The sequence below is a fragment of the Alligator mississippiensis genome, chromosome 1 (assembly GCF_030867095.1).
Source record: "Alligator mississippiensis isolate rAllMis1 chromosome 1, rAllMis1, whole genome shotgun sequence".
Taxonomy (NCBI): Eukaryota; Metazoa; Chordata; order Crocodylia; family Alligatoridae; genus Alligator; species Alligator mississippiensis.
The window spans coordinates 387,166,721-387,182,304 of record NC_081824.1 but is presented as its reverse complement, the minus strand read 5'-3'; the positions used below and the strand labels follow the sequence as shown (position 1 = coordinate 387,182,304).

Below are 15,584 nucleotides of genomic sequence, written 5' to 3'. Positions count from 1 at the left end.
CACAAATAATCACATATGTCTAGTCTGCGAATTACCACTGGTTACCTCATAATCACTGTATGTTAGTTAGGGACTTTATTCCTGTCTAAAAGACCTTTGTTTTTGAAATTGCATAACTTGTATAGAAAAGATAAGACAACAATATATTCAAAGCTTTCTGCATGGCCTGTGTCAACACTTACCGATATATGGCACTGTGCTTTCACTGTTTGTTTTGAAAAGGTTAAAACAGGGAACTGAGCTACTGTAAATAACTTGCAGGTTTCATTACACTTTCTGGTTGATTTTGCAACCCACTGGTGGCATCTATACAAGACGCTGACCGTGCAGTTGTTTCTGCACAGTCATTTAGTATTTGCATAACCAAATACAAAATAACTGCGTATTACTGCCCAGCAGCATCCCAGCATGGTTGCCCAGTGATGCTTACTGCACAGTAGCTCATTACTACTGCACAGTAGTGTCGCATCATGGGTTGTACCTGGCGATGCTACTATGCAGTAGTAATGAGCTACTGTGCAGTAAGCATCTCGTGTAGACATGGCCACTAAGTGGATAAGAGAGCTAGTATAAAATAAGAACTTTTTTTGATAGCATGTATAATGTGATTTCATGTCATAAATTTCAGGCTACCATTCCTGTGTAATTGAATTCCCTTCTACTATTGTCTATTTTGATAGACAAGCTTCTTCCTGCTTCTCCAGGGAAAACAAGGAGTAGACAAGGCAGGACACATTTCTAATATGGAGTTAATTGTCACTTGCTGAATTGAAATTAAAGCTGTATACCTGATAATAAGCCACCTAACCTAGATCATTCACTGAGATTACATAAGGAGATGACCTAATCATAGTGCTGGGAAATTCACACCTCCGCATCCTCCTGGTAGATTTATCAAAGGGTAGCACATACATATCTGATTCTATCTGCCATCTTTAGCATAAGCAGTGAACACAGAATCTGTGTTCTGCCTTTGGTTACCATGCTACTTTCAGTGACTCAGCGCATGTAACTGCGAGCATCTTTCAGCCCTGAGATAGTAGTGGATAAATAAGGAAGTATATGATATACTTCCCTTCACATAAATGTCTCAATTCATATCTGGTATCATTCCACTTAAGTAATGTTCTCAAGGTGTTGACCAATCTAAACAGGAAGTGTTGTTATAGCAAGAAGCTATAGCAAAAACCAGCTGGGAGCGTGTGATAAGAAAGCATGCCTGCCCTGCAGCCCAGCAGAAGTCCTATTTAAATCTGATGTTGAGTACTTAAGTGGGGCTATTTGTACTATATGCTAACAATGGCATAATAATTGTACAAAGCAGTGCTGCTCAAACTTTTGTCCCATGGATCTGATAGGAAGTGCCCAGTCTATCCATGGGCCAGATCCAGCCAGTGAGCCCAATCCAGTGCATGGGATGGGCGAAGTGGGACCTGTTCTGGCTGTGTTGGGGAGGGAGCATGGGCCAGCTCCCTCCCCCACCACTATTTTTGGGGGATATTTTAATATTAATTCCCACCACTTCCCCTGCCAAATTTCCCAACTCGTGGGAAACCCCACAGGCTGGATGCCATGGCTGCATGGACTGGATTTGGCTCATGGGCAGACATAAAAAGGACTGGTATAAAGGACATACATAGGCCTCTTCACAAGGTATGTTTCACTCTTTCCTGCAGTCACAAATATTTGAAAGTGTTAGGAAATGGAAAGTATTACAAAATTATTCCATTGTAAACTGAAGATAACAACACTTACTTTGCTCTGTCAATGGGGTTACCCCAGGTATATACCCATTGGCTGAGACTCTATGCTATGCCTTCTACTAGAGCAGTAATAGATTCTCAACCTTATTAGACTGAAGACAGTACTCAGAAAACGCCTGCTCTTAACCCTCATTCATTTTGTGACAATGGAAAATAATAAAGTAATTCTTGTGTTGCAAAGAACTCAGAAAGACCATGACATGTCTGAATGTTTTTGATACTGTGGATCCCTATTTAAAATCTCTTGGTTTATCTTGTAATACATGTGTAGGTGTTTCACACTGAACAGAGCTAATATTGAGTGGCACCCCTAAACCGAAACCTTGTAGCACCCAGAGTTGAAAATTGCTGCCCTAGAAGAACAACAAAGAAGTTGTAGCTTATGGGACGGAGGGTAACTTGGGGTTGTATGACTTGTATACCATTCTCATTTGGAGCACTGCCAGGGGCAAGAGCTGTTCCTTAATGTATATTAGAGCAGTCAAGGGTCGTCTATCCAAAGTTGCATATGAATTACTTAGCTATGCTTGTTATGTGGGCTTCTTTTCCTGCGGCTTCTCCCCACACAGGGCCATTGTTAATTGTCTCTGCAGCACCCACACTGGGGAAATTCTCTAGGTGGTTGCGAGTCACTTTTATGTTGCCACAGCAGAATGGAGAGCCCATAGTAAAAGTTAGAGTTCCACTGAGATTCTTTCCTAGAGAATACAAGTGGGAGATAAGAGAGGTAAAAGGGAATTACAAAAATGACAAAGGTAAAGGAAAAGCAAGAAAAGACTGACACAACTTTAAGGATAGTAAACTGTTAAATGTAATGAAATGCCTTAATTTAAATTCACTTCGATAATGTTACTACATTGTGTTCCTGGTAGAAATACAGATGCTGAAAGGAACAGATGGGCATGAAAAACTGACTGAAAGAGCACCTCTAGTAGCAAAATAGAATGAAGACCACATGTCATATGATCTTGACCCACAACAAAATGTTAAAACAAGGAGTCCCTGCAGTGTGTGATGTGGAGGAAGTTAGTCAGAGGAAAGCTGGAGGTGAAGAAAAGGGGAAATTTATTTGCAGAAAAGGAAAGGGGCAGGGCAAGATGGGAAGTACAGAGACTCTGAGCAGCTTATATAGAGAAGAATGCCTCACCATTATCACTGCTTCATGGCCTGACTGGGATTAACCATCATCCATTACAATATGTGGTCAAAGGTATTATTTTGTTTTTCTGCATTTTAAGCCTTGACTTTTCATTTTAAACTTCTGTAATTTCATTTCCACATGCATTGCTGTGCTTCATCTGCTTAAGAGTTCTTTGTGTGTTTTTAAAGTGCTTAATACACTGTACAAGGTAAAGACTTTAGTAGAGACTTTGTCTGGAACGCTGCATAAAATTCTGGTCACCTGTGTTCCAAAGAGATGAAGTCAAACTGGAACAGATATTTAAAGGTATTTAATAGCCAGATTCTATTCAATCTATTAGGCTCTTAAATGGGCTTAGGTGCCTCTCTGTGATTCTATTCCACCCAGCTTTAGTCCCTGAAAAACTGTTAGAACTAGGGATGAGTGGGTAAGTTGGGTATGTGTGTTGCAAAGGTAGATGGTGGAATGAAGTCGCATTTGGGCATCTAAGTCCATTTGGATACTAATAACAGAACAGGATCTGGCCCTAGGTGTCTAGAGATCCAGGTAAGTACACAGTGGGATTTTCACATACCAGCACCTGCCTAACCCCAACTGATGTCTGTGTGAATCAGGCTTCTGAGCATTTGGGGAAATCCTTTTATTTGCAGCTTTAGGAGCTTAACATCTTTAGAAATCTGGGTTATATGAGCCCTGATTCACAAAATTATTTAAATGCCTAATTGATTTCAAAGGTAAATAGGAGATACTAGGAGCAACTCAGCTGGAATTCTGAGCAACTCCCAAAGGCTGAATCAACCTGGGAGAAAAAAGAAAAGGAAAGATGTAAATATTGAATGCAGACAGTGAAAAAGAGATATAAACACTGGGGGGAGGGAAGAGATTTGATTGATTTTGTATAATTTGTGTGAGTTTATGTATAATAGAGTAACAGTATGATGTAAATTACTGTTGACTTAAATCCTTTTCAGAACTGAGGAAATACAGGTGAAATAACTAACAGAAATCAGAGGCTGGAGGTTGTTTGTGTTGCCTTTTAAATTAACAGAAACATCTGCTTGTTTGTTTGTTTCCCCCCCAGACCATCACTGGAAACTTTGCTGGCATGATCCATGGCTTGAATGCAAGCCAGCTGACAGACCAAGTCCTTCGGAGAAGCAAGCGGATGATCCTGGACACCCTTGGAGTGGGACTACTGGGTAGCAGCACAGAGGTCTGCCACAAAGTAATACACTACAGCAAGGTAAAATGCTTGAATTTCATGTTGTGCTAGCTGTTAGAAAATTGAAACAAGTAAATGTAGGTTAGTAAGGAAAAGATCCCCAAGGTAAAATCTGTTAGGTGTTGAGATAGTCCAGCCATAGAGGTTGGGAAGCTCTATTGCTTGAGTTAAAAAACAGAGGCTGGAAAACGGCTAGCAAGTATTTTATATGGTAACTTACTGCCCATACCAGATAAATCAAATGCCCTAGGACAGGGATGTCAAAGATATGGCCCCTGGGCCAGATCTGGTTTCTAGAGCCCTACGATCCAACTTGTGGGTCTTAGACCACCTCCATGTTCCCCACACACTGCACTTGCCACAAGGGGCCAGTCCAGGGTGCCCCATAGCATCAGGGCCTATCCAGATTGGGTCCACAGACCATTCCTGCATGCTAGAGCCACCAAACAGAGGTGCTCTAGAAAGGGCACTGGATGCTGTGCATGCTCCTTGCTGGCTCCACATGCCACATGAAGCACAAGACCTAGACTGGAGCCAACACATGGGACATGCCCCAATCCAGGGTATTGTATGCAGTGCCCTGCTGGACCAGCCCTGTGTGCAGGCTTTAAAAAGTAAAAACTGAGAACAGCAGGACTGAGCCACAATGAATTGTCTGATGTTTAAGTTCAGGACTTTGAATTAAATGATCTCATATTATTCCAGATCTACAGCACCAATACATCCAGCACTGTTTGGGGTCACTCAGATGTCAGACTCCCTCCTCTGTATGCGGCTTTTGCCAATGGAGTAGCTGTAAGGACCTATTCTATATATATAAAGGGCTTAGTCCATCTGTCTGTGTCTATCTGTGTACCTGTCTGTAATGCTCTTTGGGGGTATGTCTCCTGGCGGGGCAGGGCTCCAGCCACAGCTGCATCAAGAATGATGGGCAGGGCTTGGCTCCAACGGATCGGGCTAGGTGGAACAGGCCCAATGGATGCACTGGGGGGGGGGACAGGGGGGGACGGTGGGTGGCACAGCTCCGGACGCGGAGTGGGGTGGTGGTGGCACGTGGCTGGACACAGATCCGGGGGGGGGGAGGGGTATGTCTGACGTGTGGCTGGATGGCACGCCGTCCCTGCCTGCACCCCCCCCCATCATTCTTGATGGGCCATTCACTGTTATTCTATATCTGCTTTCATATGCATTGTAATATTTGTAATTTATTTTCCCTAAATTTTAAACTAACTTTTATCTTTGTGATGTGAAAAGACCAGATTTTACTATCAGTACAAAACTCCTCTAGACTGTCCTAGCAACATCATTCAGCCTTATTTCAGCAATCCCAAGCTGGACCCACCCTTTTAAGGGTGACATAGTACACTTCAGTTTCTGTCTTAAGCAACCATCATCAAGGGGTGTCTTTTATTATTAATTTTGTACTGCTGTCATACTTAGGGGATACAGTCAAGGTATTGGGCTCCATTGTGTTAACTGTACAGACATGTAATGAAGACAGTCTAATGCTGATTGACTTCAATAGAGCCAGATTTCACCCAAAGTAGACAAAACTATAAAACACACATGCATGCATGCACATAGTTTTTAGTCATACAGTTGGAAAAGGCAGACAGTACATTTTGGATATGCTCAAGTTTCTCAATAAAATGATAACTGGCTTGTCAGAAATTAGCCCAAATGCAGATATAGTCTGAGGGCAACTGACATTGATGGCATTTAACCCCCTTATGCCAGATTTAAATTACACGTGTTTTGTAATTATGCAAAGCTAATGGAGTTGTCCCTCTGAGGACATGGTGTATTAAGAATGATCAAATTTAGTTTTGCAACAAGACTAGGTAGGTCAAATCTGACACCTTATTTCAAATCTAAGGAAAATGACCTTGAAAATGGCATTGTTAGGCTCTTAACAGTCTAAGTGGCATTCAGGTCTCACTGTCAGGATCATTTTATTTTGAATCAGCATCATAGGCCAACTCCAAGTTCTTACTGAATAGTCACAAAATGTCACTTTATCAATATTATAAGACAGTGATTTTTGGCCCTGGAGACCAGATGAATGGTGCAGGACTGCTCCATGAGCCAGATCAGACTCTGCATGCCCAGGTTGGGCCCCATGCTACCCTTGCAAGCTGGGATTGGGCTCCAGGGCCTTGCATTGCCTCTGCCAGGTGTCCAGTGCTAAAAGGACTCTGGGGCCCAGCACCACTTCTACCCAGGCTGCCCACACACAGGGATCAGGCTCCATACCACCCTATACAGCTTCTCACGAACCTATGGGAAGCCCTGTGGGCTGGATGATGCAGGGCTGGATATGGCCTGCAGGCTGAGGGTTGAGCATCCCTGGTATAAAACATAACTTTCAGCTTCTGTTATTATACAATGCCTTCTTGACTGATATATAAACTCTTAAAGGCAGGAAGTGTACCCACTTCTATTTGTACTATGACTAGCGCCTCAGACACTTGGTCCTGATGTGGGCCTGTGATTGTGACCATAATTATAAGAGGAGCAGTTCTTCAACAGGTTTTTGTACTAGTTAAATTCTTTTCAGTTCGGATTGGGTGATTTTGTCAAGGTAAAAAATTAGCCAGTTAAAAATCAGGCCTTCTCTTTTTCCCACCAGGTACACTCAATGGATTTTGATGATACATGGCACCCAGCCACACACCCCTCTGGGACTGTGCTTCCTTCTCTAGTTGCTCTGTCAGATACCTTGTCTGCAAAGAAAAAAATCTCTGGCCTTGACCTGCTCTTAGCCTTCAATGTAGGGATTGAAGTGCAAGGCAGACTTTTACGATTTTCCAGTGAAGCCCACAACATTCCCAAAAGGTATGTAAATAATATTTGGAGTGCAGCATTTAGGTTGAGTAGAGGCTTTTGTTGTGGTTGTTGTCATTAATTTACTGAAATAGCAGAGATGAAAGCAATACTGATTTTTAATCTCCACTCTCCAGTTACTCTGTCAGTAATTTCAAGAGCTGCCTTTTAGTGTCTTTCATAGCTAAAGACAAGTAGTCAATATATGCTGTTCCACTTTTGTATTCAAAGCAATGAAAGTAGCAGAGCTAATCATATTTACTAGGCTGCTTTGTTCAGAAGTTTGAAAAGTAGAAATTGAAATCAGCATTTAAAAAAAAAGAAAGTACTCCTTTGTGATTGCCTTTTTTGAAGCCTAATACATAGCACCACTGTTTAGATAGAGGTAGTGACTGATCTGGATCAGTGAGACATTTGAGAAGCTCCTTTAGCTTCTCCATCAATTCAAAATAGTGAAAAGGAAAATAATGCTAGAGAAAAAAATCTCAGATGGTTTCAGTGGGATGTGAGAATACATCTGATTAGGTCTGAATGTGCAAACTGAGAACCATTGCCTGTTCTCAGAAATGAGGATTCACCTCTCTGGGACTCACCATGCAGCCACAGTAAACACACTATGTACTAAGGATGTGGGTAGAGCAGAGGTGGGCAAAATGATGGATCCAGCCAGCAGCCAGACTCCATTTCCCAGCAGCCCCTGCCTGAGTGGCTGGGGCCAGTCTCCAGGGAAACCCCAGCCCATGCTATCACAGTGCAGCTGCCGCTGGGATCTCCATGGAAACCAGACCCAGCCACTCTGGCAGGGGCTTCTGGGAAATGGAGTCCGCTGCTGGCCAGATCTAGCCTGTGGGCTGGACTTTGCCCACCCCTGAGGTACAGGAACATAGAATCCCCTTACTGCAGGAGGTGCCCATTATACTTGCTACAACAGCTCTGGGGCTTTTCTGCTACCATGGTGCTTACAACACTGGTCACTAAAAGAGTTAGTAGTTTTTCCTATTATTTTCTTCAGCGACCTATTTGTATATAATATAGTGTTTTAGCTAACATGGGACTTTTCCAGTATCAGGGCTACAGAACTGGACCCTGAACTGGACCCCTCAGTATTATACATATACTGATTTATGGTCTGGTCCAGCTCCCACTGGGCACATCTACGTGTGTTAATTGACTGCATAAACTCCAGCACAGTTTTTTTTGGAGCGTATTGCTCCCGGGTACCGCATTACATGTGCACCTGGAACCTCAGCACATTGATCCAGGTCAGAGCAGCCCCAATTGGCAGGGGATCTGAGAGGTCAGCCTGCCAGCCCAGAGCTGCTCTGACCCAACTCAACGTGCTGCGGAGAGGCTGGCTGGGGCATGAGAGTGCCGACTAGCCCTGCATTGAAGCAGGCAGCCCTTTCACTGAAGCACCCTCATACCCCAGCCAGCCCCATCAGCGTCTACCCGTGTGTTGCAGTGGAGTAAATAATGCCGCTGCAGGATAGTACTTGTGTTGACAAGTGCTGTCCTACAAAGGCATTTATTAGTTTACTACAGCCTAATAAGGCCACACATGTAAACACTGAGACTTTACTGCAGAGCTGATTAGGCAACTCCACAGTAAATGTTTCATGTAAATGCGCCCACTGAAATCGGAGAGGGGTGGATTAGGTACTGAAGTTCTGTCCTAGAATTCCTGTAACTATTTTTGAAGCATGGTAATGATAAGGTACCATTTGTTTTCTCAGGTTTCATCCACCGTCTGTGGTTGGTACCATGGGGAGTGCAGCAGCTGTTGCCAAACTGCTAGCATTTGACCAGTTTAAGTGTAAAGAAGCTTTGGCCATTGCTGCTTCTTATGCAGGAGCCCCAATGGCTAATGCAGCAACGCAAACCAAGCCTCTGCACATTGGTAATGCAGCTAGGCATGGTCTGGAAGCAGCTTGCTTAGCATCACTGGGTCTTCAAGGAAACAAGCAGATACTGGACATGGAGTCAGGGTTGGGTGCTTTTTATGGAGACTACACCCCACAGGTTCTGCCACCTTTACAGTCTTATTCCTGGCTGCTGGACCAACAAGATGTAGCCATCAAGCGCTTCCCTGCTCATCTTGGAACACACTGGGTGGCAGATGCAGCCTCTTCAGTGAGGAAGCACCTTGTAGGGAGTGACGATCCACTCCCTGTTAGCAAAATTAAGAAAATCACGCTCAAAGTCCCAGAGGCTCAGTATGTAAATAGATCATTCCCTAACTCAGAGCACGAAGCCCGGCATTCTTTCCAGTTTGCTGCATGCACTGCTCTGCTGGATGGCAGCATCTCAGTCCAATCATTCAACCGTCAGAACATTTTTAGGCCAGAGTTAAAGGAGCTGCTCTGCAAAACACAGATGGAGCACCCTTCTGATAACAAGCCCAGCTTCGAGAGCCTTTACTGTGAGGTAAGCATTACCCTTCAGGACGGCGACATGTTTAGTGAGCGTTGTGATACTTTTTATGGACACTGGAGGAAACCCCTGAGTAAAGAGGATTTGGAGAAAAAATTTCGCTCCAATGCTTCCAGTGTTCTCTCACTGGAGGCTACAGAAGGCATTATAGAGACTGTGAATCATTTAGAAGAAGTAGAAGACTGCGTGGTGTTAAGTGAGTTTCTCAAAGGGACACAGTCAACACAAGAATTTCCCCAAACAATCTCCTTATCTTGAAAAATGACAAATATTTATTGGGTTTCTGTAGTTACTGGTGTGTACGCTAAGCATACAGAGTCAGGAAAAGGAAACTCCTCTCGATGTTGGTAACAAATTTGCACACCTGTAACACGAGCAACATTTTAAATCCAGTGTTATAGCACTGGTTCTGTACCTGGCTTAAAGATTGCTTTCTGCTCTAGAGCTAGCTGGAAATTAATGTGCTGGTAACTTCTACTTTTATTATCTTTAGATTGGTACTCAGAGGACATCTATAGCCTCCCTAAAACTACCATTGCTACTAACAACCGCCCTGTTGACAAATACTTTGTTATCACGGTGCCGTAATAAAGCCCCTTGTAAGAATTCTTCTTCTGCTAGAAAATCTGGAAATGTAGATTGTGGAGAGGTAAAGCAGCCAATATCCTAAGGAGAGGAGCTATTAATAGAAGGACAAATAGAGAATAAGAATTCTGGGAGAGGTTTTATAGCAGTACATCTCTGGGCATCCATTAATGTGAAAGTGTTGAGATTTGTGTAGAAAGAGAAACCCAATGCAAAGTTGCAGAGGTTGGTATCCACCAAGAAACATCCTTGCTTCCCCATCAAGATTAGCCTTATATAGGTGAAGATGACAATAGTGCTCTCATTCTAATCATACTAATTATAAATAATAAAAAATAGGTGCTTCATCTAAGCAAAGTGCTGCAATACCCTTCATTAATGTATCTTTTACTCTTTAGTTTCCATATCTGGTTGCTCTAATGCAGGGGTGGGCAATTATTTCAGCTGGAGGGCTGTTTAATGAGTTTGGTTGAGCTGTTGAGGGCTGCAACAGTAGCCCTACCTCTTGACAGGTGCTGGGCCCCTGGTCACCGTCTTGGAATCTGAAGTCCTGCCCCCTAACCTCTGACCTTTGCCACTAGAAATCCCTCCCCTTCCCCCTGGAAGTCCTCCTTTTGCCATCTTGGAACTGGAAAAAAAACAAACAAATCCTATGCTAAAAGTCAAACATCTGTTATAATGTATTTTAATTTTATTTTTGTCCTGATTTATGTGTATTCCTGTAGTGTATATAGAGGTGATTGCATAATAGTTCAAAAATAAAGTCATACTCTTGTATATTGTGTGTGAGGGTGTATGGTGGTGCTTGTATGGTAGGGTATGGGGTGTATGGGGCTTGTGACGGGGTATGGCTCTGTGTTGGGGGGGATGTATGGTATGTTGGAGGATGTAGGTGTGTGTATACGTAGGAGGGTTTGTGGGGGCGTGCAGGCAGAGTGTGGGTGTGTGGGCTGTGAGGGAGGGTGGGGGGCGGGGGACCCCCCCCCACATGCTCCTCCCATGGTGCACAGCTCCTGCCACCAGCAGGAGTGGTAGGCCTTCAGGGTGCTCATAGCCTGCTCAGGCGCAGCCACCCAGCGACATGCAGCTCCAGCCAGTTCTGGGAGCTGCACATGGGGGCAAGGAGCAGAACTAGGCTGGCCTGCCTCTATCACATAGGGCTCTCGTGAAGCTCTTGGGACTTGTGCGTTGGGTAGAAGCCCCATGAAATGGAGCTGGTTGCCTTCCTTGCTCCCTGCCACCACGTGCAGATCCTGAGATTCTGCCAGGAAGCAGGAATCTAGGCTTCCCACCACTTCTTGCATGAACAGCAAGTGCTCCCGGTGGCTGGGTGGGGCACAGCTGGACTGGCGGTGGCGGGAGCATGGCAGTGGGAGCATGGCAGTGGCGAACGGGGAGCTCCTGCAGACGCCACTGGCACTGTTGGTAGCAGGCAGGGCGGGGAGTGGCGAGCGCTGATCACCAGGGGTTATTGACCACCTGCAGGTGCTGCCAGCAGCATTGGCAGCAGCCAGTGGTGATTGCAGACCACCCACAGATGCCACCAGCAGTTTTGGCGACAGGGTGGCGAGCAGCAACTGCCACCCAATTTCATTGCTGGAGATATGCTAGTATCCACACATTCTGAAGAAGTACCAATCATACAAGTGTTTCAAACATGTCTCTTTCACAATCCCAATTTGTAGGGGTGCACCACCATGCTCAGGGGGTGCACGTGCAATCACGTGCACCCCCTACGTGTCATCCCTGACTTCTTGTGGAGTCCCAGGAGCTGCATGTGGTGGCAGGGACCGGGACCAAGCCACTGGCTCCATCACAGGGGGCTTCCCCCTGGTGGCATGTTAGTACCAGGAGCTCCATGTGAGCCACAGGGAGCCCCATGCCATAAAGACAGGCTGGCTTGGCTCTGTTCCTTGCTGCCATGTGCAGATCCTGGAACTGGCTGCAGCTGCACGTGCCACTGGGAGGGTGCACCTGTGTGAGCCATGAACACCCGGAGGGCCCACCACCTGCTCACACCCCTCACACCCACACCCTGCCCAACCGAGCTCTGCATTCCCCCCAGCCCCTGCCCCACACTGCTGCCCAGCTGCAGCTTCCCTATCTACTGCCTGGAGCGAGCACTGAAGCAGGGACAAGAGCAAGAGCCACTGGAAGCCAGGGAAGCTGAGGAGGTCCCCCAGTGGCTGCAGCAGTGGCATCATTGGCCCCACCCAGAAGCTGTGAGTGCTGGTGGGGACCTGGGCCCTCCCATACACAAGGGTGGGAACAGAGTGAGCTGGGCAAGGTACATTAATTGGTGGGTGCCTGTGAGCCACATGAAATTGCCTGGTGGGCTGGATTCAGTCTGCAGGTTGTATTTTGTCCAACTCTAATATAAGGACTTACAGTAGGCTTCATTGTTGGCATAGCTAAATAATCACATTTACATTCAACTGCTGTATGGTACTAGCTCTGTGTACTTCCAAGACTGACTATGCTACACCTTCCTTTAACACCTCCTGCCACAGAGTTGATGAGCTAGTTAATGGACAAAAAGAGAAAGAAGCATGAGGGTGCATGCCTTCATCAGTGTGCAAGGGATGCCTCATATCACTGAAACGGATTATCTAAGTCATCATTATTGAAAACTTTTAGTGAGGCCTTTCACTTTCAAAGAATACAATAACGGTTTAAGTCATGCTTTACAGTAATATAGCATCATTACTAAAACATCCTTGCATGTTTTACAATATCCATTACTAATGAAATTCATCTTCATTACATGGATATATATTTTTAAGATAGGGGCAAATGTATATTCTGGTTCACGTGCATAATAGAATTCCTGCTTTATTCTAAAAGTGATATCTACCATTGTGTTATTAAGGACCTAATTTTGAAACTTGAAGATTGAAAAATAGGCTCTTAAGTTCATATTCAGACACTGCTAATAGTTTCTGAGTCAAAAATAAGTATTTAGATATCTAACAATAAGCACCAAACCTTCACAATTTGGGATTGTTAAAGAGATATGTTTGAAACACTTGTATTATTGTTACTTCTTCAGAATGTGTGGATACTAGCATATCTTCAGCAATGAAACTGTTAAAAGATGCAAATGTTAGCAGAAAACATACAAATGTGATTACAAAAACTATTACTTTTATTTTTGAAGTTTTCTATACAAGGAATATATATATATTATATATATATATATATATATATATATATATATATATATATATATGTATATATATAAGGACAGAACTCCACCATCCCTGTAATTACTTTCATATCCCATAGTGACTAGTGATGGTATATCTTTTGGGTGTCAGTTCAGACACCTTTAAATGCATGCTTAAGTATATTTAATATGGCAGCTAGAGGCCTTAGATATGTGTGTCCCTACAATAGAATACAGATGTAGAATGCTTAGTATACTTAGTATACTGAAGAATAAAGTCGCCACCTACAGTAAGCTCAACTAGATGACAGGCTTCCACCCAGCAGTATAAAACTGGCTGTTAGACTACAAACATCTTAGTTAATCAAAAATTAGTTACTTAGATCTTTAGCAACCTTAACTTCCAATGGAATTAATGAAAATTGAAAAGGATGTTCCATCTCTTGAGGATTGTGCCTAAGACTTGTACATTTCTTAGATGAAAACACATGGTTTGTTTTGGGGGGGGGGGGGTTGTTTTTTTTAATCTTATCATCATCGTGTGTGTGTGGGCAAAAGCCTGTCCCTGGGTCAAGTTTTTGTACTCACTGCACTTTCAGTTATTTCATTTGAGCACAAAGATAGTGTAACCATAAACATTCTTTAAAAAGAGATCATTAGCAGCCTCACCTTTGTCTCTTGACTCCATGAAACTGGCTTGCCCCTAACTGTCCTGAAAGATACATAGGAGTATGTCATTAAGAATGTAATAGTGGCTTTACACTTATTTAAAGATTCAGAACACCACAAATCTCAGATTATGTCTTTGTTTTTGATCTACTGAATTTATACTTTTGATTGGTTTAAATGAGTCTGTACACTTTCAACTGAGATGAACACTTCAATCCTATTTTCCACTGTCACATTTAATTATGCAGGGGTAACACAGAATGTAAATTACTGTCAATCATTCATCGGTGATTGATTAAACCCATTTAAGCAAGTAGGTTCGTCCATTACCTTCCCAAATCTCTAAACACATTTAAGCTCAGACATGAGGAGATCATGGGGCATTTATACACGTGCTCCAGAGTGGGTGGGGGTGCTTGAATTACAGCCACTCTGAGAGCCACTGCAAAGAAAACATCTGGAGCATCTCGTGTATCAGCGTCCCCATGCTGAAAAATAGCACACCTTAACTAAAGCTTGTCAAATAAGCTTTAAAGCGCCCCCACCACCATTTTTCAGTGTGGGGACACTGATACACAAGATGCTGGAGTTTGCTGAAGTGTGGTAATTACCATGCTCCAGCAGACTCAGTTAATTGAATCTGCTCTGATGTGCTGTAATTACAGTGCATTGGAGCAGCCTTGCTGCTTGTGTATAGGCACCCCAGGATTTTAAAAGTGGGAGATGTGGGACCAGCAATCAGTGCAGGGATGGCTGCACTCCCCACTCGCAGCCTTTCCCCCGCACCCCACCAGGGTAGGCAGACCATGCTGCAGAAGTAACAACTGGGGACTTAGCTGACTTAGTCCCAGAATCAGGTAAGACTCTCCCCTTCCATCCAGCCCTCCCCTCTTTGTTCCTCCTTGCCCTTTCTACTTACACCTCTGGTTGCAAGAAGGGGAGACCAGCCCCACCCTGCTGCTCTCTCAGCTGCTCCTGCCCTGTTCTACCTGGGGCTGCAGGGAGTAGTTGTGCAAGGAGCTGGGCTCGGCTGGGGACAGCAGCAGCAGTGGGTGGCTTTCCCTCCCTGTGCCTGGCAGCAGTAGCCCCCTATCATCCAGCATGCAGATCCAGGGGATTGCACCCCTGAGAGGCCTGTGGGGCTGTGCCAGACTCCTCCTGGGCCCCTGGATGTGCGCTGGATGACATGAGGCTGCCGCAGCTGCTGCTGCTTGGGACCAGCCCTGGGCGCAGCCCGCACCTAACACCGGGGAAGACAGATGCTGCTGCTGGTCCCAGGCAGCAGCCTCCTGTCATCCAAGCACAGATCAAGGGGCCCACGCCCCTGCAAGGGCTGCAGGGCTGTGCTGGACTCCCTCCAGGAGTGCAGGCCCCCAGATCTGTGCCAGATGACCAAAGGCTTCTGCTGCCACCTGGAACTAGCTTTGGGCCCAGCCCACACCCAGCGCCAGGCTCCATGGAGCTCAGCCTGGTGGCAGGAGGTAGAGCGCAGTGCTGGCTCTGCCCGCCTCCTGCCATCAGGCTGCACTCCATGGGGCTGGCAGAGCCGATCAGAGCGCAGTGCCAGCTTTGTCTGCCTCCTGCCACCAGGCTGCGCTTGGTGGGCCTGGTGGAGCTGATTGAGGACAGCCCAGTGAGAGGAGGCGGGCAGAGCCAGCACTGCATTCTGATCGGCTCCGCCAGCCCCACGGAGTGCAGCCTGGAGGTGGGAGGCAGGCAGAGTCAGGGCTGCGCTCTACCTCCCGTCACCAAGCTGAGCTCCATGGGGCTGGTGGAGCTGACTGG

At 45.2% G+C, this 15,584-nt stretch overlaps 1 protein-coding gene across 1 annotated transcript; it reads left to right on the top strand.

Annotated features, from left to right (window-relative positions):
* The first annotated feature begins 459 nt into the window (after positions 1 to 459).
* Positions 460 to 10,741, top strand: ACOD1 (aconitate decarboxylase 1). The gene is made up of 5 exons (XM_006263688.4): positions 460 to 2,973; positions 3,986 to 4,147; positions 4,832 to 4,921; positions 6,756 to 6,961; positions 8,683 to 10,741. Exons 1-5 carry the CDS (start codon positions 2,962 to 2,964, stop codon positions 9,635 to 9,637), a joined length of 1,425 nt encoding a protein of 474 aa, XP_006263750.1. The 5' UTR covers positions 460 to 2,961; the 3' UTR covers positions 9,638 to 10,741.
* Positions 10,742 to 15,584: the final 4,843 nt, after the last annotated feature.

What these genes read in the sequence shown, in the direction of transcription:
- ACOD1 (XM_006263688.4), top strand. An exon ending in AAGTAATACACTACAGCAAG is followed by an intron (nt 4,148 to 4,831) that starts GTAAAATGCTTG and finishes ATATTATTCCAG; the next exon opens with ATCTACAGCACCAATACATC. An exon ending in CTTTTGCCAATGGAGTAGCT is followed by an intron (nt 4,922 to 6,755) that starts GTAAGGACCTAT and finishes TTTTCCCACCAG; the next exon opens with GTACACTCAATGGATTTTGA.